Source organism: Oncorhynchus mykiss, chromosome 13 (assembly GCF_013265735.2).
Source record: "Oncorhynchus mykiss isolate Arlee chromosome 13, USDA_OmykA_1.1, whole genome shotgun sequence".
NCBI lineage: Eukaryota > Metazoa > Chordata > Actinopteri > Salmoniformes > Salmonidae > Oncorhynchus > Oncorhynchus mykiss.
In genome coordinates, this window is record NC_048577.1 from 24,403,833 (window position 1) to 24,427,385 (window position 23,553).

The 23,553-nt window shown below is 41.6% G+C and overlaps 2 protein-coding genes across 11 annotated transcripts in view; one reads left to right on the top strand and one right to left on the bottom strand.

The window, feature by feature from the left end:
• LOC110486026 (U2 small nuclear ribonucleoprotein B'') lies at positions 1-9,687 on the bottom strand. Of its 2 annotated transcripts, none has more exons than XM_021557330.2 (7): positions 9,549-9,687; positions 9,116-9,210; positions 8,761-8,933; positions 8,384-8,518; positions 1,909-1,947; positions 952-1,040; positions 1-392 (listed from the first exon to the last, which is right to left on the bottom strand). In XM_021557330.2, exons 2-7 carry the CDS (start codon positions 9,177-9,179, stop codon positions 233-235), a joined length of 660 nt encoding a protein of 219 aa, XP_021413005.1. In that variant the 5' UTR covers positions 9,180-9,210; positions 9,549-9,687; the 3' UTR covers positions 1-232. The 2 variants fall into 2 exon arrangements, with proteins under 2 accessions (XP_021413005.1, XP_021413006.1); XM_021557331.2 differs by having other exon boundaries at positions 9,417-9,554.
• The window catches only part of LOC110486025 (kinesin-like protein KIF16B), a 27,765-nt gene continuing 13,899 nt past the window's right edge, over positions 9,688-23,553 (top strand). For 3 of the 9 annotated variants that reach the window (XM_021557321.2, XM_021557323.2, XM_021557322.2), the window contains exons 1-17: positions 9,688-10,087; positions 11,426-11,495; positions 11,690-11,803; positions 13,832-13,948; positions 15,693-15,790; positions 16,750-16,859; positions 17,055-17,197; positions 17,647-17,815; positions 18,157-18,288; positions 19,609-19,784; positions 20,301-20,366; positions 20,556-20,615; positions 20,779-20,898; positions 21,038-21,089; positions 21,235-21,372; positions 22,269-22,351; positions 22,683-22,771. In XM_021557321.2, coding sequence (XP_021412996.2) covers positions 10,041-10,087; positions 11,426-11,495; positions 11,690-11,803; positions 13,832-13,948; positions 15,693-15,790; positions 16,750-16,859; positions 17,055-17,197; positions 17,647-17,815; positions 18,157-18,288; positions 19,609-19,784; positions 20,301-20,366; positions 20,556-20,615; positions 20,779-20,898; positions 21,038-21,089; positions 21,235-21,372; positions 22,269-22,351; positions 22,683-22,771 — 1,784 coding nt within the window. In that variant the 5' untranslated portion in view covers positions 9,688-10,040. The other 6 variants (XM_021557327.2, XM_021557328.2, XM_021557325.2 and 3 more) reach the window with 4 other exon arrangements.

The window sequence follows — 23,553 nt, forward strand, 5'->3', positions numbered from 1 at the left end:
TTGCACAAAACTTCTTTATTACTGTGCCATACAAAATAGAGAGGCGATGTTTAGAGGATTATCTTCACAGTCCACCTCACAGCGACTGCACAGAAATCAGTCAAAAAAACAACAAAAACTCCTGGGAGATTCCACAGCCGATACAAAAAACAAAGTAAAAATCAGGGGGTCCAACCCATCTCTAACCCAGAGTCCAATGTGTGTTCCCTGTCCAGTGACGTCATCGTGGGAACTACTTCTTGGCATAAGTGATCTTCATGGCGCATTGGGCCGTAATCCGGAAGCCCTGCAGTGCATCTTTGGCCACTCCCGCCTGGCCCTCGCTCTCAAACTCTACAAAGGAGATGTCGTGTTTGCCGGGGACGAGTCGCACCTCTTTGAAACCAGGGAATCTATGAGGAAAAAGAGAAATCATGGGTATATTGAGAGAGGTGAAGTGTTCAGAAATCAGAAATGTAATGAATAGAGCTGACATGATCTCCCTTTTCTACATGGTAGATAAGCAGGTTTGTTCGACACAATGCATTTCTATCTCAACGTCCTGTAGTTTTGCACCCTCTTGAACAGAGCCCCAGTTGCCATTCTGCAAAATATCATATATCAAAGACTTCACCACCTGGCAATGGTGAAGTCTGAATTATATAAAGCAGAGGTTCTGAAACGTTTTCAGCTTCGGAGACCAAAATTAGAAATTGACCCAAATCGTCCTCCAACGACCCAAATTAAGAAGAAATAGTGTGTGATTATACGTGTATTCTCATAACTCACAACCTACCTCTCACATGCCCAAGGGCTCCTACCCATATTTTAAGAAACCCTGATATAAAGCAACTACTGTATATTTCACAAGTTCACGAGCCAGACTCAATAACAATTGCTGCCGAAGAATGAATGCAAATCAGGCATCTAGGCGAGTTTACTCATTTGACAACAAGATCATTCAATACTCACTGATTGAACAGCATGGAGAGCATCATTTCATTCGTTTCCTCTGGCAGGTTATTAAGGAATAAAATGTAGTTGGGTGGATTGTCTGGAACCTAAAAAGACAAAGAAATCAGTCTGTGATTGTCACATAAAACCTTCCCATGGAACATTTTTGCAGCTTAGTCAATAAGCAGACCAGACTATCTGTAGCCCTCCAACAGTTAATCCAAACAGGGCGTATCAAAACAGTAAAAGGCTCCTTAAGTAGTGAGAGAAGAGATTTTTTTGCAAGAATACAAGTCACTTCAACATTGCGCTTATTAAGAGAGTCCATCATCACTAGTGATTTAGTCCGTCACACACAAGGGACGTTTGCTGAGTAAACACAACTCCATATACATCTCAAATGGGGTTGAGTTGCGACGCGTGTCGGCGGAGTGTACCCCCTATTACAGTCGGTATCAGTGAAAAATGCATTCGTTGCGGTGTAACTTGTACCTATGTTTCTCCTGTGTAACTACGTTATTTTCTTTGGGTGGTGCAAATCATATTTATTATTCTTTTTTTTAAACAGCATTTTACGCGACCGCCGCCCAGGGAGCCGTTGTTTGTCAACGGAGAAGGCGCAGCCACGTCACTGCACGGCTGATTCTTTTTTTTTTGGGGGGGGGGGGGGGGGGGGGGGGCAGGGGATGCATAGAATGTGATTCCAACTCTATAACAAATCAGGACAAGCATTTAGCATTAAATCATTTATAGAAGTATCACGTGATAGTGACTTCGAACATGCGCTAACTTCATATTCTATTGGAAAACAGTGGATTACACAGAGTAATCTGACAGACGTCACATAAAATTTGATCTTTTATCAAACACTTACAGATGGCAGCAGGAAAATAACACAGTTACACAGGACAAACAGTTTACTCAGCAAACGGAAAATTAACAAGTTCACTTAACATTCTAGGTTATAATTCTTACCTGCATGGTTGTTGGAGCATTGTTTGTGTTGGCTGATCCCTGTTAATAGAAAGGATAAACAAGTTATGAAAATAGCGTTGGAGTACAATTTCTGACTACATTCAAAAGCGTACAGGGTGGCTATGTGCAATATGTTGACAAATACTCGTGCCCTATGGCAGGGGTAGGCAACGAGATTCAGCCTCGGGACAAATTTTGTCAGAGCGGATGGTCGGGGGCCAGAGCATAATTATAACAATCTAAGTAGTGCCTTCTATTTGATTTTGCACCGTCTCTACGCACACTCACAGGACTCTACACACTCATTTTTATTTGACCTTTATTTAACTAGGCAAGTCAGTTGAGAACAAATTCTTATTTACAATGACGGCCTAGGAACAGGGGCAGAATGACAGATTTTTACCTTGTCAGCTCGGGGATTCGATCTAGCAACCTTTCGGTTATACTGGCCTAGCGCTCCAACCAGTAGGCTACCTGCCGCCACTCATGCACCATGACACTCGGACACACACACTTCATTTGTTAACACATATAACACGTACACACGTCTATACTGACACACGTACTCACATATACGCTGCTGCTGCTCTATTTATCATATATCCCGATGCCTAGTCACCTTACCCCTAAACACATCTACTACCTATTTCTCCAGTATCGTAAATATGGTATTGGAACTGAACCTGTAAATAGCTTACTTACTTTCCTGTGTTCTTATTATTTCTGTTTTTGTTCTACCGTATGTTATTTTTAGTACTACATTGATCTTGATTACTGCATTGTTGGGTTAAGAGCTGGCAAGAAAGGCATTTCACTATACTTGTGCACATGACAAGAAAACTTAAAATGTCATACATTGAAATACATTGAGACACGATCACATACAGTTGAAGTCGGAAGTTTACATACACCTTAGAAAAATACATTAAACTCAGTTTCACAATTCCTGACATTTAATCCTAGTAAAAATTCCCTGTCTTAGGTCAATTAAGATCACCACTTTATTTTAAGAATGTGAAATGTCAGAATAATAGTAGAGAGAATGATTTATTTCAGCTTCAATTTCTTTCATCACATTCCCAGTGGGTCAAAACTTAATACAGCATTGACTTTAAATTGTTTAACTTGGGTCAAACGTGGCGGGTAGCCTTCCACAAGCTTACCACAATAAGTTGGGTGAATGTTGGCCCATTCCTCCTGACAGAGCTAGTGTAACTGAGTCAGGTTTGTAGACCTCCTTGCTCACACATGCTTTTTCAGTTCTGTCCACAATTTTTGTATAGGATTGAGGTCAGGACTTTGATGGCCACTCCAATACCTTGACTTTGTTGTCCTTAAGCCATTTTGCCACAACTTTGGAAGTATGCTTGGGGTCATTGTCCATTTGTAAGAACCATTTGTGACCAAGCTTTAACTTCCTGACTGATGTCTTGATGTTGCTTCAATATATCCACATATTTTTCCTCCCTCATGAAGCCATCTATTTTGTGAAGTGCACCAGTCCCTCCTGCAGCAAAGCACCCCCACAACATGATGCTGCCACCCCTGTGCTTCACGGTTGGGATGGTGTTCTTCAGCTTGCAAGCCGCCCCCTTTTTCCTCCAAACATAACAATGGTCATGATGGCCAAACAGTTCCATTTTTGTTCCATCAGACCAGAGGACATTTCTCCAAAAAGTACAATCTTTGTCCCCATATGCAGATGCAAACTGTAGTCTGGCTTTTTTTAATGGTGGTTTTGGAGCAGTGGCTTCTTCCTTGCCGAGCAGCCTTTCAGGTTATGTCGATATAGGACTTGTTTTACTGTGGATATAGATACTTTTGTACCTGTTCCCTCCAGCATCTTCACAAGGTCCTTTGCTGTTGTTCTGGGATTGATTTGCACTTTTTGTACCAAAGTACGTTCATCTCTAGGATACAGAACGCGTCTCCTTTCTGAGCGGAATGACGGCTGTGTAGTCCCATGATGTTAATACTTGCATACTATTGTTTGTACAGATGAACGTGGTACCTTCAGGCGATTGGAAATTGCTCCCTAAGGATGAACCAGACTTGTGGAGATCTTCAATTTATTTTCTGAGGCTAATTTCTTTTAATTTTCCCATGATGTCAAGCATAAAGGCACTGAGTTTGAAGGTAGGCCTTGAAATACATCCACAGGCACACCTCAAAATATGTCAATTAGCCTATCAGAAGCTTCTAAAGCCATGACATCATTTTCTTGAGTTTTCCAAGCTGTTTAAAGACACAGTCAAAGTGCATTTAAACTTCTGACTAGAGGTCGACCGATTAATCGTCTTCATAACAATCGGAAATCTTTATTTTTGGGCGCCGATTTTTTTTTATTTAACACCTTTATTTAACTAGGCAAGTCAGTTAAGAACACATTCTTATTTTCAATGACGGCCTAGGAACGATGGGTTAACTACCTCGTTCAGGGGCAGAAAGAAAGATTTTCACCTTGTCGGCTCGGGGGATCCAATCTTGCAACCTTACAGTTAACTAGTCCAACGCAATAACGACCTGCCGCTCTCTCGTTGCACTCCACAAGGAGACTGCCTGTTACGCAAATGCAGTAAGCTAAGGTAAGCTGCTAGCTAGCATTAAACTTATCTTATAAAATCATAATCACTAGTTAACGACACATGGTTGATGATATTATCTAGCGTGTCTTGTGTTGCATATAATCTGACTGAGCATATAAACATACAAGTATCTAAGTATCTGACTGAGCGGTGGTAGGCAGAAGCAGGCGCGTAAACATTCATTAAAACAGCACTTTTGTGCGTTATGCCAGCAGCTCTTCGTTGTGCGTCAAGCATTGCGCTGTTTATAACTTCAAACCTATCAACTCCCGAGATGAGGCTGGTTTGACCGAAGTGAAATGGCTATCTAGTTAGCGGGGTGCGCGCTAATAGCGTTTCAAACGTCACTCGCTCTGAGACTTGGGGTGGTTGTTTCCCTTGCTCTGCGTGGGTAACGCTGCTTCGATGTGGTGGCTGTTGTCGTTGTGTTGTTGGTTCGAGCCCAGGGAGGAGCGAGGAGAGGGACGGAAGCTAAACTGTTACACTGGCAATACTAAAGTGCCTATAAGAACATCCAATAGTCAAAGGTTAATGAAATACAAATGGTATAGAGAGAAATAGTCCTATAATAACTACAACCTAAAACTTCTTACCTGGGAATATTGAAAACTCACGTTAAAAGGAACCACCAGTTTTCATATGTTCTCATGTTCTGAGCAAGGAACTGAACCGTTAGCTTTCTTACATAGCACATATTGCACTTTTACATTCTTCTCCAACACTTTGTTTTGCATTATTTAAACCAAATTGAACATGTTTCATTATTTATTTGAGGCCAAATTGATTTTATTGATGTATTATATTAGGTTCAAATAAGTGTTAATTCAGTATTGTTGTAATTGTCATTATTACAAACACAATTTTTAAAACTTTTATTTATTATTATTATTATTATTATTATTATTATTAATCATCGGCTATCGGCTATTTTGGTCTTCCAATAATCGGTATCGGCGTTGAAAAATCATAATCGGGCGACCTCTACTTCTGACCCACGAATTGTGAAACAGTGAATTATAAGCAAAATAATCTTTGTTTCATGACTCCAACCTAAGTGTATGTACATTTCCGAATTCAACTGTAGGTCTCTTGGGAACATATTTCCTAAATTAAACTAATTGTAGCTGAATTCCTGGTGATTTTACAGTCTTTTTTTACCCAAACAAATGGGGCCAAAAAAAGCCTGCAGTTGAGCAGGTTGCCGACCCCTGCCCTATAGGCTCTGGTCAAAAAGATTCACTATAATATATGGTATAGAGAATAGGATGCCATTTGGGACGCAGTAATATAGCCTATGATGATGGCACTAAGACAGTGCTCAATGAGCTGTATTCAGCCATAAGCAAACAGGAAATCACTCATCCAGAGGCGGAGCTCCTAGTGGTTGGGGACTTTAATGCAGGGAAACTTAAATCCATTTTACCTCATTTCTACCAGCATGTTAAATGGGCAATCAGATGAAGAAATAAAAAATAAAAAAATAAACTCGAGACTACTTTTACTCCACACTGAGAGATGCATACAAAGCTCTCCCTCGCCCTCCATTTGGCAAATCTGACCATAATTATATCCTCCTGAATCCTGCTTACAAGCAAAAACTAAAGCAGGAAGTACCAGTGACTCGGTCAATAAAAAAAGTGGTCAGATGAAGCAGATGCTAAGCTACAGGACTGTTTTGCTAGCACAGATTGGAATATTTTCCGGGATTCTTCCGATGGTATTGAAGAGTACACCACATTAGTCACTGGCTTCATCAATAAGTGCATCGACAACGTCATCCCCACAGTGACTGTAGCATACATACCCCAAACAGAAGCCATGGATTACAGGCAACATCCGCACTGAGCTAAAGAGTAGAGCTGACGCTTTCAAGGAGCAGGACTCTAACCCGGTAGTTTAAAAGTAATCCCACTATGCCCTACAACGAACCATCAAACAGACAAAGCATCAATACAGGACTAAGAATGAATCATACTACACCGGCTCTAACGCTCATCGGATGTGGCAGGGCTTGCAAACTATTACAGACTACAAAAGGGAAGCACAGCCGAGAGCTGCCCAGTGACACAAGCCTACCAGACGAGCTAAATTATTTCTATGCTCGCTTCGAGGCAAGCAACACTGAAACATGCATGAGAGCATCAGCTGTTCTGGACGACTGTGTGATCACGCTCTCCGTAGTTGATGTGAGTAAGACCTTTAAACAGGTCAACATTCATCTGGCTGCAAGGCTGGATTACCAGGACGTGTACTCTGGGCATGCGCCGACCAACTGGCAAGTGTCTTCACTGACATTGTCAACCTGTCCCTGACTGAGTCTTTAATATCAAGCAGTTTCAAGCAGAACACCGTAGTCCCAGTGCCCAAGAACACTAAGGTAACCTGCCTAAATGACTACAGACCCGTAGCACTTACGTCTGTAGCCATGAAGTGCTTTGAAAGGCTGGTCATGGCTCACATCAACACCATTATCCCTGAAACCCTACACCCACTCCAATTTGCATATCGCCCCAACAGATCCACAGAAGATGCAATCTCTATTGCACTCCACACTGCCCTTTCACACCAGGACAAAAGGAACACCTATGTGAGAATGCTATTCACTGACTACAGCTCAGCGTTCAACACCACAGTGCCCTTAAAGCTAAGAAACCTGGGCCTACAAAGCTAAGAAACCTGGGACTAAACACCTCCCTCTGCAACTGGATCCTGGACATCCTGACAGGCCGCCCCCAGGTGGTAAGGGTAGGTAACAAAACATCCGCCACACTGATCCTCAACATGGGGGCCCACCAAGGGTGCGTGCTTAGTCCCCTCCTGTACCCCAGGTTCACTTATGTGTGCATGGCCAGGCATAACTCCAACGGTAACACAACAGTATTAGGCCTGATCACAGACAACGATGAGACAGCCTATAGGGAGGAGATCAGAGACCTGGCTGTGTGGTGCCAGGAAAACAATCTCTCCCTCAACGTGATCCAAAGGAGATAATTGTGGACTACAGGAAAAAGAGGACCGAGCACGCCCCCATTCTCATCGACAGGGCTGTAGTGGAGCAGGTCGAGAGCTTCAAGATCCTTGGTGTCCACATCACCAACAAACTATCATGGTCCAAACACACCAAGACAGTCGTGAAGAGGGCACGACAAAACCTATTCCCCCTCAGGAGACTGAAAATATTTGTCATGGGTCCTCAGATCCTCAAAAGGTTCTACAGCTGCACCATCGAGAGCATCCTGACTGGTTGCATCACTGCCTGGTATGGCAACTGCTCGACCTCCGGCCGCAAAGCACTACAGTGGGTAGTGCGTACAGTCCAGTACATCACGGGGGCCAAGCTTTCTGCCATCCATGACCTCTATACCAGGCGGTGTCAGAAGAAGGCCATAAAAAATGTCTAAGACTCCAGCCACCCTAGTCATAGACTGTTCTCTCTGCTACAGCACGGCAAGCTGTACTGGAGCGCCAAGTCTAGGTCCAAAAGGCTTCTTAACAGCTTCTACCCAAAGGCATAAGACTCCTGAACATTTAATCAAATGGTTACACAGACTATTTGCATTGCCCCCCTCTTTTATGCTGCTGCTACTCTCTGTTCATTATCTATGCATAGTCACTTTAAAAACGCTACCTTCATATTACCTCACCTAACTGATACCCTCGCACATTACCCTGTACCGGTAACCCCTGCATATAGGCTCGCTACTGTTATTTTACTACTTTAATTATTTGTTACTTTTATTTTTCACTTAACATTTACTTGTCTTAAAACTGCATTGTTGGTTAAAGGGCTTGAAAGTAAGCATTTCACTGTAAGGTCTACACCTATTATATTCAAGGTATGTGACAAATAACATTTGAAAATGTGATTTGATATACTATACTAGTCTCACCAGTGCTGGTTTCTTGGCCACGTTGGCCACTTGATCTTGAGCCTTCTTCTTCCTGTCCTTCTTCTTGTCCTTGTCCCCAAATGTGCCTCTGATTTTGGAGATCACCTCAGAGTCTGTCTTAGCATACTGAATGCGCTGAAAATAAGAGACAAGTACAATAAGATTTTTGCTTAGCACAGACCTGGGTCGTATTCACTAGAAACCAAATGGTAGAAAACAGACCGAAAAGCTGAGGAACTGCCTGAACTTGTCCACTAAGAAACTCCACATTTTCACAGCAAAATGTTTAGCTGCTACGGTGCAAAAAGTTTTGCTCATATATGGTAATGAATAACACCCTGTACTACTTCCATTTGTGAAACTAAGTAGTAACTTACCATGGGCTTATTGTAGAAAGGAAAACCTTGAAGTTGACGCAGTGCGTTCGTAGCCGAGGCAAGCTCTTTGAACACCACAAACGCCTGCCCTCTCATCTTCATGGTTTTCATGGCAACAATGTCCATGACTTGCCCAAACTGAGAGAACAGGGCATAGAGTGACCGCTTCAGTTCTAGAAGGCAACAACAAAAAATGTTACTTAACTGTTGTTACTTATAGACAATTGACACAGACAAAGAAATCTATGTAAACTTACTACAGCTCCAGTACAAGCGGATAAATAGCTATCTAGTCCTGAAGGAACGCTGTAGCTAGAGACATGATCGTGGAACAAAGTTGCACTGTGATTCTTACCATCCTTCTTGATCTTATCATTTACATTATTGATGTAAATGGTGTGGTTTGGTCGAATATCCATGATTAACAACTTTCCCCTGGCGCTCTTTCACCTGGAACAACAAAACAAAAACATAGCCACATTAGCTGGGCACAATTTTTTTTAAACAAAATGAACAAATAATGAAAGAAAAGTGGGGTACTTTAGCTTGATAGCTTTAGCTACTACTGGCTAGCTAGTACAGTACAATGAATGAAGCGGTGAGGCACGCTAACTAGCATTAGCTAGCTATTTAACATTTCTAGTAAGCGTTATCACCTCGAACTGATAGCTGGTGCCGCTGACCAGACAAATGTACAGATTAAACAGATCAATATGTATATGTGTGCAAACAGAGCATTTCCTGAGCCCTGATTGCAGATAAACTGACTTGAGACTGAGAATACTCACCTCTCTCTACACACTTTCAAGAAAACACAGGAAGTAAATGTGTGCGCGCTGGTTCATGGTTCTTCTTCGGTTAATCAACAGTTCTCTACCGCCACCGTCTGTACAGGAGTGTAACTATTTTCCCCACGAATGTAATTTGTCCTCACCGAGTACCCGTATCAGCTTTGTGATTTACTATCGTATGACACTTTGTGTGTTTGATTCTTTTTTTCTGTGACGGTAATGTTAGCAGGCTAATATAAAGTGCACGCTCAAGTCTCAGGGAGGCGCATAAAGTAGCTAGCCCTCTTCTTTTGAAAGTAAACTTGGCTCTGTGTGTAACCGGTCGGGTGGTACAAAGGAAATTGGAAACAGACTCAAGATACCGAATCGCGCTTAGCCAGCTGGTTTTGGGTGCTAGCCACATTTATTTGTACTTCTCACGATTGGGTTGTTCCTTTCAAGGATACCTGGATCTAGTAGCAGGTGACGCCGACAAAACAGGGATGTGCAATGGCATCGGTGCGGGTGGCTGTCCGGCTCAGGCCTATGAACAGACGGTAAGTAAAGAAAAAAAACATGCTAAACAAAAACGGCCAAATTATGCTATGGTTGTTGTTACTGGTTATATTGTTTCCTTTGAAGAGAGGCGCCCGGCTGGACACTGGCTCACTGTGATACATTGTAACCATTTCGAACGTCTAACAGTTTAACACATTCTAATTTGAATGGCCATGTTGCAGTAACACTGCGTATTATATTTTGTCATAACAAGCACTGACGTAGCCACAACGGGGTCTTCCAAAATTTAGAGGGAGACAACATTTGGGATTTAAATGCCACACACCCCATTGCTAATCTACCAATAAGAACGCCTGGAGGTTGGCACAAACACACATTATTTTATGTAGCAGACAGCTGGCAAGGTGACGGGTGAACAGGTTAACCAACAAAACAAACACGAAGAATAGGAACTAGAGCTACCATGGCTGTGCTGTGTCCGGTATTGGGAGTTAGTATTAGCAGCCACCCATGGATTATGGGATACCTTAATAATTTTCTGATCTCTTTCAAGAATTGCATGGCATTTTTTTAAATCACAAACTATTTCCTACAGTAAATAGGATGCATACATAGCTGCACGATAGAAGACAACCACCCTGCCACTTACTCTACACCTCTATGCTGGGGCGGCAGGTAGCCTAGTGGTTAGAGCGTTGGGCCAGTAACCCGAAAGGTTGACGATGAAATCCCCAAGCTGATAATGAAAAATCTGTTCCTAAGCCGTCATTGTAAAAATGTTAAATGTAGGTGTGTGAAATATTATGTACAGATTCCAAATAAGATTCACTATGAACCTTTGGGGAAAAACAAGGAAGGATTCTGAAGGAAGTGACCTTTGACACATTTTTATACCAATTGGCCTAGACCTGATCCAGTTGGCATTGTGTTAATGGTAATCTGTTAGGCACCAGAAAGTACGGTGTTATTTCATTGCTGTATGTCATATTGGAAAGGCCACTAATAATAAAAGCTTGAACTGAATACTTTCCTCCAGACCTTTAGTGATCAATTAAGCAAATATGAACTAAGAGGATTCAGTTGGCATTCTTCCCGACCCCAGACGGCATACACTAGCCCGATCTTAGAGAGAATGTAGTCTTCGGATTAATTAATCACAGTAAATGTATGTTGTCTTTTGTTGCTAATGTAACTGGTACCTTTCTTGTTGGTCCAATTTGTGAATCACAAAGTACTGCATTTTGGTAATCATTTTTTTTATACTCTGATGCTCCTTCATTGGTTCACTGTCTCTGTTGCATCCTGGTTTGGCTCAAAGAAAGGTGAAGGTTAGTTATTTGGAAGTATTAACCTGTTTTATGTTTTGATTTTTACAGGGAGAAGGACTTGACTGCCAAAAACATAATTGAAATGAAAGGGGACAAGACCACCATTACAAACTTGAAGGTCATTTTAAGTTTTAAACAGCATTTCTATTGCAATAATAATCAAGCGTTGTCCGGGTGAGGGTTTGGCCGGGTTAGGCCGGGGTTGCCATTGTAAATAAGACTTTGTTCTTAACTGACTTGCCTAGTTAAATAAAAATTCACTCCACTTTGTCTTTACAGTATATTTCATCCTATTTTGTTGTATTTAATTAGATACCAGATGGCATTACCGGGGATTCGATGAGGGAGAGTAAAAAGACCTTCACCTATGACTTCTCCTATGACTCCGCTGACAGTAAAAGCAACACCTTTATCTCTCAGGAAAAGGTAAATGTCATATTTCAGTCGGAAAATGTTATCTGGACTAACACTTTCTGTTTTAAAAAAAAAATGTTCAAATGTTTTTTGGTTGTTGTCCGAATCAGATTATAGTCAAAGCAGCTTACATTTGCCTCTGTTCAGCGGTCATTTACATTGTTTTAGTTGTAGGATATTTTGTTATGGATGGAAGTTCATTGATTCAAAACAGTTGGCTAATGTTCTGATAGTCTAGTCTACATGTTGACTCCCAAGCTTCTGACATAAGATATGACTTACTGTTGCGCAACCTTAAAAAAAAAATCATAATATTGCATCATACAGGGGTCAAAGTAGATGTAATTTCTTACTGGTACAGTACCTTATCACATACACACTTTTTGGGAGGCTGAAACAGAATTGCTTTAGAATCCCCGTTAAGATCTCTGTGGGCCTAAAAGTACAGATTTGTTGTTTCATTTGAATGTATTGCATTTGTAATGTGGCATTAACATAAACAGTCATGACGCTTTCATCTGATTATCAAACAATTAGAGGACAATGCTCCTGCAAGCCTGGCTATTTGCGCACGTTCCTCCACTATAAAATAATTCCTGAATGCGTACTGTGTGCACCCGCCATTTGATGAATGGAAGGAGACATCAGTAACAAAACACCAAGAGGTGTAATGAATGACATTCAGTGATTTTGTTTTTGATTAGGCTTACACTTGTAACCTGAATTGATGCGTCCACTGTCCACGTGCATCTTCAAATCAAATCAAATTTTATTTGTCACATACACATGATTAGCAGATGTTAATGCGAGTGTAGCGAAATGCTTGTGCTTCTAGTTCCGACAATGCAGTAATAACCAACAAGTAATCTAGCTAACAATCCCAAAACTACTACCTTATAGACACAAGTGTAAGGGGATAAAGAATATGTACATAAAGATATATGAATGAGTGATGGTACAGAGTGGCATAGGCAAGATACAGTAGATGGTATAGAGTACAGTAAATACATATGAGATGAGTATGTAAACAAAGTGGCATAGTTAAAGTGGCTAGTGATACATGTATTACATAAAGATGCAGTGGATGATATAGAGTACAGTATATACATATACATATGAGATTAATAATGTAGGGTATGTAATATTATATTAGGTAGCATTGTTTAAAGTGGCTAGTGATATATTTTACATCATTTCCCATCAATTCCCATTATTAAAGTGGCTGGAGTTGAGTCAGTGTGTTGGCAGCAGCCACTCAATGTTAGTGGTGGCTGTTTAACAGTCTGATGGCCTTGAGATAGAAGCTGTTTTTCAGTCTCTCAGTCCCAGCTTTGATGCACCTGTACTGACCTCGCCTTCTGGATGATAGCGGGGTGAACAGGCAGTGGTTCGGGTGGTTGTTGTCCTTGATGATCTTTATGGCCTTCCTGTGACATCGGGTCACTGCCACTCACCTCTGCCTTTGCAAAATGTGTTATCGCCAAACCACATCGCATTTTGAAGCGTATTGCACACAATTGCCAACTTTTCATGTGGATGACATGCGGTAATGATAAATAATTTTTTTGAGGTCTACAGTTTTCTTGGAATCTTTGTTTTAATTATTGTGATATGTTCAACCGGTACAGCGTACCCCCACTATTTATTTTGACGGTTTTCTGTCCTGGACCTTACTGGCTTACTTTCACCCCTGGCATCATGTCAGTGCAGTTTCAATAGTAACACAGCCTATGAGCTAATTGTTATAAATGTGTTTTAAAACTATGCATACATGAATTCCATATTTTTGACTTTGTACTGTGTATTGGCTAGATTATTTATTTCACTGACTGCTTACAGTAGGATCTGTTTGAGGTAGTTAGATCTGGGGCCTGTTCAGGAGGTCGCAACTTTACAGAACATTCAGATCTAAATGTACTGTTTGGAACAAATGAGTGCCTGTCATTGTGAATTGTATCAGCTACATTACATTCCAATTTGCCAAAGCTCTGAACATTTCACCTTATTGAGCAAGCCCATGTTTGCCCTCTTCCTTTGCAGGTGTTCAAAGACTTGGGCTCAGATGTTCTCAAGGCTGCGTTCCAAGGCTACAACGCCTGCATCTTTGCCTATGGCCAGACCGGCTCGGGGAAGTCCTACACCATGATGGGAAATCCAGTGAGACAAATATTCCCTTTCTTGGCCTGTGGTCATAAAACATATCGGAGTAGGAGCGCTGATCTAGGATCAGGTCTCCCTTGTCTATATAATCTTGTTCATAATTATCCTACTCTGAGACGCTTTATGAATACAGGCCCAAATCAAAGACTGGGCTGTGTTCAGCAGTTCACAATGATGTGGAATGATTAAATATACAGTACCAGTCAAAAGTTTGGACACGCCTACTCATTCCAGGGTTTTTCTTTATTTTTGTACTATTTTCTACGTTGTAGAATAATAGTGAAGACATTACAACAATGAAATAACACATATGGAATCATGTAGTAACCAAAAAAGGGTTAAAAAAAAATCAATGTATTTTATATTTGAGATTGTTCAAAGTAGCCACTTTTGGCATTCTCTCAACCAGCTTCATGAGGTATGCATTTCAATGAATAGGTGTGCCTTGTTAATTTGTGCAATTTCTTTCCTTTATGCATTTGAGCCAATTAGTTGTGTTGTGACAAGGTAGGGGTGGTATACAAAAGATAGCCCTATTTGGTAAATGACGATGTCCATATTATGAGAAGAACAGCTCAAATAAGCAAAGAGAAACGACAGTCCATTTAAGACATGAAGGTCAGTCAATCTGGACAATTTCAAGAACTTTGAAAGTTTCTTCAAGTGCAGTCGCAAAAACCATCAAGCGCTACGATGAAACTGGCTCTCATGTGGACCGCCACAGGAAAATAATCCTCAGAGTTACATCTGCTGCAGAGGATAAGTTCATTAGAGTTAACTGCACCTCAGGTTGCAGCCCAAATATAATGCTTCAGAGTTCAGGTAACAGACATCTACATCAACTGTTCAGCGGAGACCGTCTGAATCAGGCCTTCATGGTCAAATTGCTGCAAAGAAACCACTATTAAAAGCACACCAATAATAAGAAGAGACTTGCTTGGGCCAAGAAACACGAGCAATAGACATTTAGATCGGTGGAAATCTGTCCTTTGGTCTGAGTCCAAATTTGAGATTTTTTTTGTTCCAACTGCCATGTCTTTGTGAGACACAGAGTAGGTGAACTGATGATCTCAGCATGTGTGGTTCCCACCGTGAAGCATGGAGGAGGTGTGGGGGTGCTTTGCTTGTAACACTGTTGGTGATTGGTTTAGAATTCAAGGCACACTTAACTAGCAGAGCTACCACAGCATTCTGCAGCGAAGAAAAACCCTTGAATGAGTAGGTGTGTCCAAACTTTGACTGGAACTGTATAACGTACAACAATCATGCCTCTCTGACATGGAGATAAGGAATCAGGTCTACTCTGTTCATGACATTTCTGGAACTTTCCACAACATTTGCCTACTCAACAGAGCAGTTGTTTTTATTATCAGACTATTGGGACTTCAATCAGTCGTGGAGACCCTAAGCAAATATCACAGTGACGAAGCAGGGCTCTGACAGTCCTGTTTAGGGGAAGTCTAGGGGAAAGTGATTAGAGGAAAGTGCAAGTCAAAGTTCAGTGTCAGTTTTATCTGCGGCCTCTTGTATTGGATTGTTTTGGAGAAAGACTAAAGCCAAACATGTGACATATTTAGAGTTTTCCCTGTAATGAGTAATTTTAAGATCTATTCTGTAACATATCAACAGGTTTCCTCAATCCAGTCCTCCACTGAACAGGGTCAATTGTTGTCAGGTTTAACGTCAAATTATCGTCTGCGATTGATTTAAGTGTTTGATCTATGGATTTATTTTTCATCAGGGAGATGCTGGTCTCATTCCACGGATATGTGAGGGTCTGTTCAGTCGGATTGCTGGGATGACTCGTTGGGATGAGGCCTCCTTCCGCACCGAGGTCAGGTAAGAGAACTCTGTCCATTGTCATTCTCTGGAATAACAAAAAAAAACGTTTTTATTTAACCATGCAGGCCAGTTGAGAACAAGTTCTAATTTACAACTGCGACCTGGCCAAGATAAAGCAAAGCAGTGCGACACAAACAACAACACAGAGTTACACATAAACAAACGTACAGTCAATAACACAGTAGAAAAAAAGTATATGTACGTTGTGTGTAAATGTAGGGAGGTCGGCAATAAATAGGCCATAGAGGAGAAATAATAAAAATGTAGCATTAACACTGGAGTGGTAGATGTGCAAGTAGAGATACTGGGGTGCAAAAGAGCAAGAAGATAAATTACATGGGGATGAGGTAGTTTGGTGTGCTATTTACAGATTGGCTGCGTACAGATACAGTGATCGATAAGCTGCTCTGACAGCTGATGCTTAAAGTTAGAGAGGGAGATATGTCTCCAGCTTCAATTAAGAAGCTTAAAGGAATAATCCACTCAAAAACAATACTTTTGATATTTGTTGCATTAGTCCACTGTTGATACTGGGACAAAATGTTGTGCATGTCAGCAGTAAAGTTTTCAAGATTTATATAATTTTCCAAACACACATTTTCACAGCCGGCTTGATGCGTTTTGCATCATATGATGCACTGGCTGTATTTCTACCTGTTTGAACGGCAGTAGGTCCAATACACACAAATTACCCTGGGAATCGATAGAACATTGCTCAGAGATGCACTAAAAATATATAACATTAAAAAGGAAAGATTATCCAATTTTTTTATGGTGGCTCAATGATCCTTTTTTAAAATGTAATAAAAAGTGATTGCACATGATCAGTAGACAATCCAGCAATTCGTACATCATCCAAGAGACAACAAAAAGGGTCCCTTAATAATAATTGGTAGATATCATCAGGCTAAACTTGACCTCTGAATGACCTCTTTATATCCTCTCAATGTCATCAGCTACCTGGAGATCTACAATGAACGTGTCAGGGACCTGCTCAGGAGGAAGTCCACCCAAACCTACAACCTGAGGGTGAGGGAGCACCCAAAAGATGGACCCTACGTGGAAGGTAAGACAACAATATGCTTTTTAGATCATAATGAATGAGATTTTAGGCGCATAAGGGACCTAATTTGGTATTTTCTCCATTCTGAGACCGATCCCACACCTGTCCTGTAAGGCAGAATGGTGGCTCCCAAGCTCATTATAACAGTGGATATCTCTCTGTATTATGAACTCAAATGTTAATCCAATCTGACCCCAGATCTGTCCAAGCACCTGGTGCAGAACTACCACGACGTGGAGGAGCTGATGGAGGCGGGCAACATCAACCGTACCACGGCCGCCACGGGCATGAACGACACCAGCAGCCGCTCGCACGCCATCTTCACCATCAACTTCACCCAGGTGGGCTGCTAGGCAAGCTAATGCTACAGCTACCGCTAGGCTAGCTAGCTACGGTACTGCTACTCCAGGAATGCTCAACTCCAGTAAACAAAGGCCGTAGTGTAGTAGTCCTTGTTTATTAGTTAGGGACTGATTCAGTTACCAAGTGAGTGGACTCCTAGCCAATCAATGACATTGATTGAGAGAAATAAAAAGTAGCGGGACTGTGGCTTTGGAAGACTGTATGCTGCATTATATGCTGAATGTTAACCCTTAAAGGGGTTGCCACTAATAGCATTTGTGATGGCCATATCCATATTACGAAAAATTAGATACATACAGTGTTGATTGCACCCACAGTTTAAGTGCAAAGTTTTGACTCAAAGTTCTTCATCAGACTTAACAATATTAGCCTTTCAGCCTCTTTGAAACCCTTCAGGGTTTTTACGCGTTTTCTCCCTCCTCTCCAGGCTAAGTTTGATGCGGAGATGCCCTGCGAGACGATCAGTAAAATCCACCTGGTGGACTTGGCGGGCAGCGAGAGAGCGGACGCCACCGGTGCCACTGGAGTCCGGCTCAAGGAGGGCGGCAACATCAACAAGTCACTGGTCACCCTGGGCAATGTCATCTCCGCTTTAGGTGGGTAACTGTTATACCAACTGTTATATCATTGAGACAGCAGATATGAAGACGAATTCGTTGAAGTCTCATAATATTATTTTTTTGTATGGAATGAAACCCCTTATCTGGCAATGTCTTTTAGCTTGAATATGCAGGCCACAAGAATACATTTTCCCCTTTACAATATTTGAACCACAGCAGTGTTCCAATGTCTGTTGATTTGCCCATTGATCAGACCTGGATTCAAATACTACTGAAATCTTTCAAATACTCTGAGTGTTTGCTCTAGCCTGCCTGAAGTGCCAATTATTTTTCGTATTGATTGATTGATCTGAAATCTTTTCCTTGTCTTGGTCCAGCGGACCTGAGCCAGGACGGAGTGAACACCAACCTGAAGAAGAAGCAGGTGTTTGTGCCTTACAGAGACTCTGTGCTAACGTGGCTCCTCAAGGACAGCCTGGGAGGCAACTCCAAGACCATCATGATCGCTAGTAAGTCCTTAATAATGCAAAATGTCTTGCATTTAATCAAATGTTTCCAATCCTTCCCTTGAAAAGCCCCAAATACACCGGACTAGGAACCCTGGTTTTTACCTGTCTACTTCAGTGTATATGGGGAACCCTGGATTGTCATTAATTGATATAATAACCATCATATCGAAGTAAACCTGGGAGTCATGCGATGACATGGTGTGTGGTTCTCCCACTACAACTCAGGAAACCATGCAGTTTATTAGGCTACAAATGAAATAAGTTATGATGGACTTCAAAGCGTGGTGAAAGTGCACAGTATGAGCTTGATGCTCCTTCCAAATGAATGTTGAAGGGTCTGATTCTGGTGACATGATCGATGCTCGACTGCCGTTTGACAAATTCAAATATTTTCGCTCTTATCCATAGTAATCAACATGCTATTTTTTACTAGAGGGCACGTGCCAAGACCAGAGAAGGCACATTTGCTATTTAATTGCAAGACCAGAGTAGGCACATTTGCTATTTAATTGCAAGACCAGAGAAGGCACATTTGCTATTTAATTGCAAGACCAGAGTAGGCACATTTGCTATTTAACGCCACAGTTTTTGTGACAAAACTATCCGTAGATTTGAAAATGCGATGGAAACATATCTAACTTTTAGAAGAAAAAAAATGTTGGTGCATGAAAACTTAAGCGAAAAAGTGAAATTTGTGTGCACTACGTCATCACGCACTGATTTAAAAAAAATCTGCAACTCGTCCATTTGGTGAAAACACACCACTGGTGTGAAAATATGCTAATTTTCTTTGAAAATGTTTGAATATTCTCATTAAAAATCTGTTGCCAATTGGATGGAAACCTACAGTCAACATGGTTCTTACATGGCATTGTACATTATGTATTTTGTATGTTTTCAGTGTGTTTTAACTGATTTAACTCTGGCACTCCAAGAATGTGCAGAACCATTTGTGTTTTGGCTCTTCAGCTCAGGGTAAAATGGATGATGGGGACGGTTACCTAGAGATCTTCAGCCATAAAACAACAGGGGCCCCAATTTTTTTACAATTTTACCACAGCAGGAATCATGAATGTGCTTTGCAGACATTGTTGGGTTCCTAGTCCAGTATACTTGGTGCTAGAATTTGTGAACATGGCTTTCTAAACCCTTGTTAAGGCTGACTTTATGTATATGAGGCTTAAGTGTGGTGAGTGGCCATAAATTAAATATCTGTGATATGTTTACAGTCAAAGATGTAGCATTAGAAACACTGCAAATGTAGAAGTGTTTTGTAGTACGACAAAGGTTTCAAAGATGTTTTGCTCTCATTTGCGGCAGCCATTTCACCTGCTGACGTCAACTACGGCGAGACGCTGAGCACTCTGCGCTACGCCAACCGTGCCAAGAACATCATCAACAAGCCCACGATCAATGAGGACTGCAACGTCAAGCTCATCCGAGAGCTCAGGGCCGAAATTGCCCGACTGAAGGCCCTTCTGGTCCAGGGAAACCAGGTGGGGATTTGTCACACTGACATTTTTGTTTTTGCCCTAGCACTACACACCTGATTCAAATCAACAACTCCTCGTCAGGCTTTGATGATTTGAATCAGGTGTGTAGTGCTAGGGCAAAAACAAAAACCCCAGGACCAGGTTTGAGGACCACTGGTTTAGGGCATTGGAACTCAACTATCCTGTCCACTACAACATTTTCTCTGTATTCATTTATTTAAAAAAACAAAACCGCTCTACAATACACTGCCTTACAAGTTATGTAAAAAAAACTGTTATAGTACACACATGGGTATAGCAAAAATGCGTTTTGTTAACTTATGAGCACTTTTTTATAATGCATAACTAGTACATTATGTTTTATTCAAATGTAACATGTCCACCTTTCCAGCTGCTGGCCTATGACCTTGTTGTGTTTTTAAATGTCCCATCTTATCTAACTAGGTCACACTGACTTAGGGAGTATTGATGTGTGATTCAATAATGTATTGATTGTTGGTTTGTTTTCATCCTTCTCAGATTGCACTTCTTGACTCACCCACCGCTCTGAGCATGGAGGAGAAACTACACCAGAACGAAGCCCGAGTAAGGCCATGTGGATGGTTCTTTTACGAGTAAAAATGAACACGATTACTCAAAATAAGCTATTGATACTTTGGAAGTGCAGTGTTCTATTCTTCGAATCCATAAACAAATAAGTCAAGCATTACAGCAAGTTAATGTGACCTCATCTTTGATATTCAAGAAAAATATTTTTTGCACTTTCTGTCATAGGTGTTGGAGCTAACCAAGGAGTGGACTAACAAGTGGAATGAAACTCAGAACATTCTCAAGGTGAGTAGGTATATATTTGTATAAAATGTCAAATGTAGTTTAGTTCACAGAAGCACTCTGGTTATATGCCTTTTTATATTCTAGTCAGCTGTGAAATTTAATTGACCTAAGTCAGAATCATCAATCAATTCCTAATGACTGACAATTGATCTCGTCTTCACAGGAAGAAACCCTTGCCCTGAGGAAAGAGGGAATCGGTGTCGTCCTCGATTCGGAGTTGCCTCATCTAATTGGTATCGACGACGACCTCCTAAGTACTGGCATCATCCTCTACCATCTAAAGGTTATTCATTTGACTCTTTAGTTATTTTTACACTTAGTTTTTTTTTCTCAGATTGCTTCACATAAGGTCATTTGTCCTCCTATTAAACTTAAATAGAAGGTACATGGACTTCCTGTATCGCTTTCATTTGTTTTTCTAGGAGGGCAGGACGAATGTTGGTCGAGACGATGCGTCGACTGTTCAGGACATTGGTGAGTGGCCTCTGTTACATACTCTATCCGCTGTCGTACTTTGCTACAAATCACGACAAAGAAACAATTGATAATGCTAATACACACACACACACACACACACACATACACACTGTCTTTCCCTCTCATACTCTCTCTTCCCTAGTTCTCCATGGGCTGGACCTAGAGAGTGAACACTGCATGTTTGCGAACCAGACCGGCACTGTCACACTGGTTCCACTCAATGGGGCCCAGTGCTCCGTGAATGGAGTGCAAGTGACAGAAGCCTCCCCACTAAACCAAGGTATACGCTTTTGGTGGCACGTTATTTTGATTGTCTGGATTTTCCATCTGTAGATGCTCTACAGATGGTCATAGGCTACTATCAACAAACTGTTGAAAAGCAACTGCTTGCTACGGTTACGGTTAGAGTTAGGTTTAGAATAAGGGTGTGGCATATCAAGAAGCTGATTAAATAGCATGATCATTACAAAGGTGCACCTTGTGCTGAGGACAATAAAAGGCCACTCTAAAATGTGCAGTGTTGTCACACAATACCACAGATGTTTTGAGGGAGCGTGTAATTGGTATGCTGACTGCAGGAATGTCTATCAGAGCAGTTGCCAGAGAATTTAATATTGATTTCTCTACCATAAGCCACCTACAACGTTATTTTAGAGAATTTGGCGGTACGTCTAGCTGGCCTCACAACCGCAGACCACGTGTATGGTGTCGGATTGCTGATGTCAACGTTGTGATGGAGTGCCCCGTGGCGGGGTTATGGTATGAACAACCGACACAATTGCATTTTATCGATGGCAATTTTAATGCACAGAGATACCGTGATGAGATCCTGAGGCCCATTGTCATGCCATTCATCCGCCACCATCACCTCATGTTTCAGCATGATAATGCCCGGCCCAATGTCGCAAGGATCTGTACACAATTCCTGGAAGCTGAAAATGACCCAGTTCTTCCATGGCCTGCATACTCACCAGACATGTCACCCATTGAGCATATTTGGGATGCTTTGGATAGACATGTACGACAGCGTGTTCCAGTTCCTGCCAGCCAACACAATGATTGTTCTGTGAATGCCCAATCAGTAGTAAAACCCACCCATGTGCATTTCCCTTCCTATGTATTTTTTTCCCCCTTATTATCTTTGTTCCATGTTTATCGTTCTATTGTGTTTGATAGGTGCTGTTATCCTTCTGGGGAGAACCAACATGTTCCGTTTCAACCACCCTAAAGAGGCAGCTAAACTAAGGGAAAAGAGGAAGGTAACACCAAAGGCTCTATGTCTCTCGAAGGCCTCTTATAGAAGCTTATTAGTGGCGGTATTATTAATTTGTTGTTATTATTATGTGTGGATGACCTATGCTCCCCAAGGGTTTAAATCAAGTAAGTCATGACTCGTATAGCTTATTATGTAGCCAAGCATTTCGCTGCACCGGCGATAACATCTGTGTACGTGGTCAATAAACGTTGATTTGAAATAACCATCTAGTGGAAGGGCACGTTTACTGTAAGCGTTGTAGGATGCAGGCGACTTGACTAATGAGTCATGAGGTCAAGGATCATGTTGAACTTAGTGTTGGTAATTTTTTCCAGAGTGGACTGCTCTCTTCCTTTAGTCTGTCCATGACCGATCTCAACAAATCATGTGAGAACCTCTCCACAGTAATGCTCTACAACCCAGGGTGAGTGTATGTATCACCTAATCCCAAATCGGCCCCTAGCCCCTACTGTCTATGCACTTGTGGAGATCTGAGAGGATTGGATAGGTGTAGGCAATATGGCGAAAACTCCACGTAGCCTACAGAGGGCAAGGATGAAGCTATTCCCATATTGCTTATACTAATCTATTCCTCTCAGATCTCCAGAAGTGCATGGGGAGTTGGCAGTAGGGCTGGTTTAGGATTAGTCAAATGTGTGCTCCAGGGCATGAATGATTCCCCCAAACTCCCTCTGCGCAGTTCCCCCTGCCTTCTCAGGAGTTCGTAAGCGCTCCTTTTCCTCCATTCGCTTCAGTCCGTTGCTGCTCACCCGTGTGACCACAGACTGAAGCAGTGGATTGGTTGTAAAAATACAACAACAAACAATTGGGCTGAAATACAATGTTACAGTGCCCAGTCAAAGACATCAGTGTTCTGGTAGTTTATGTGTAGATCAAAATGGAAATGGGGAAAATATTTACTTTGGATTGGAGGAGGTCTGTAACATTGCAACTGCTGTGACTCAAGCCAAAATCATGTGAGCTGGTCATGCTGCACGTCACAAATGCCACATCACTCAAACTGTATGGCCTTCATTGATTCTATTACTAACTCTCCAAATCTGAGCCAGAGATTAATTTTGCTTGTACAGAACCACTAAGGAATACGTTTGTTTTGTTGTTGTACAGCACCCCTTGTGGAGGATGCAACTAGTCTTCATTTAAATTTTGTACAGTACAACAAGTGATGCCATAGCACTTACTCCT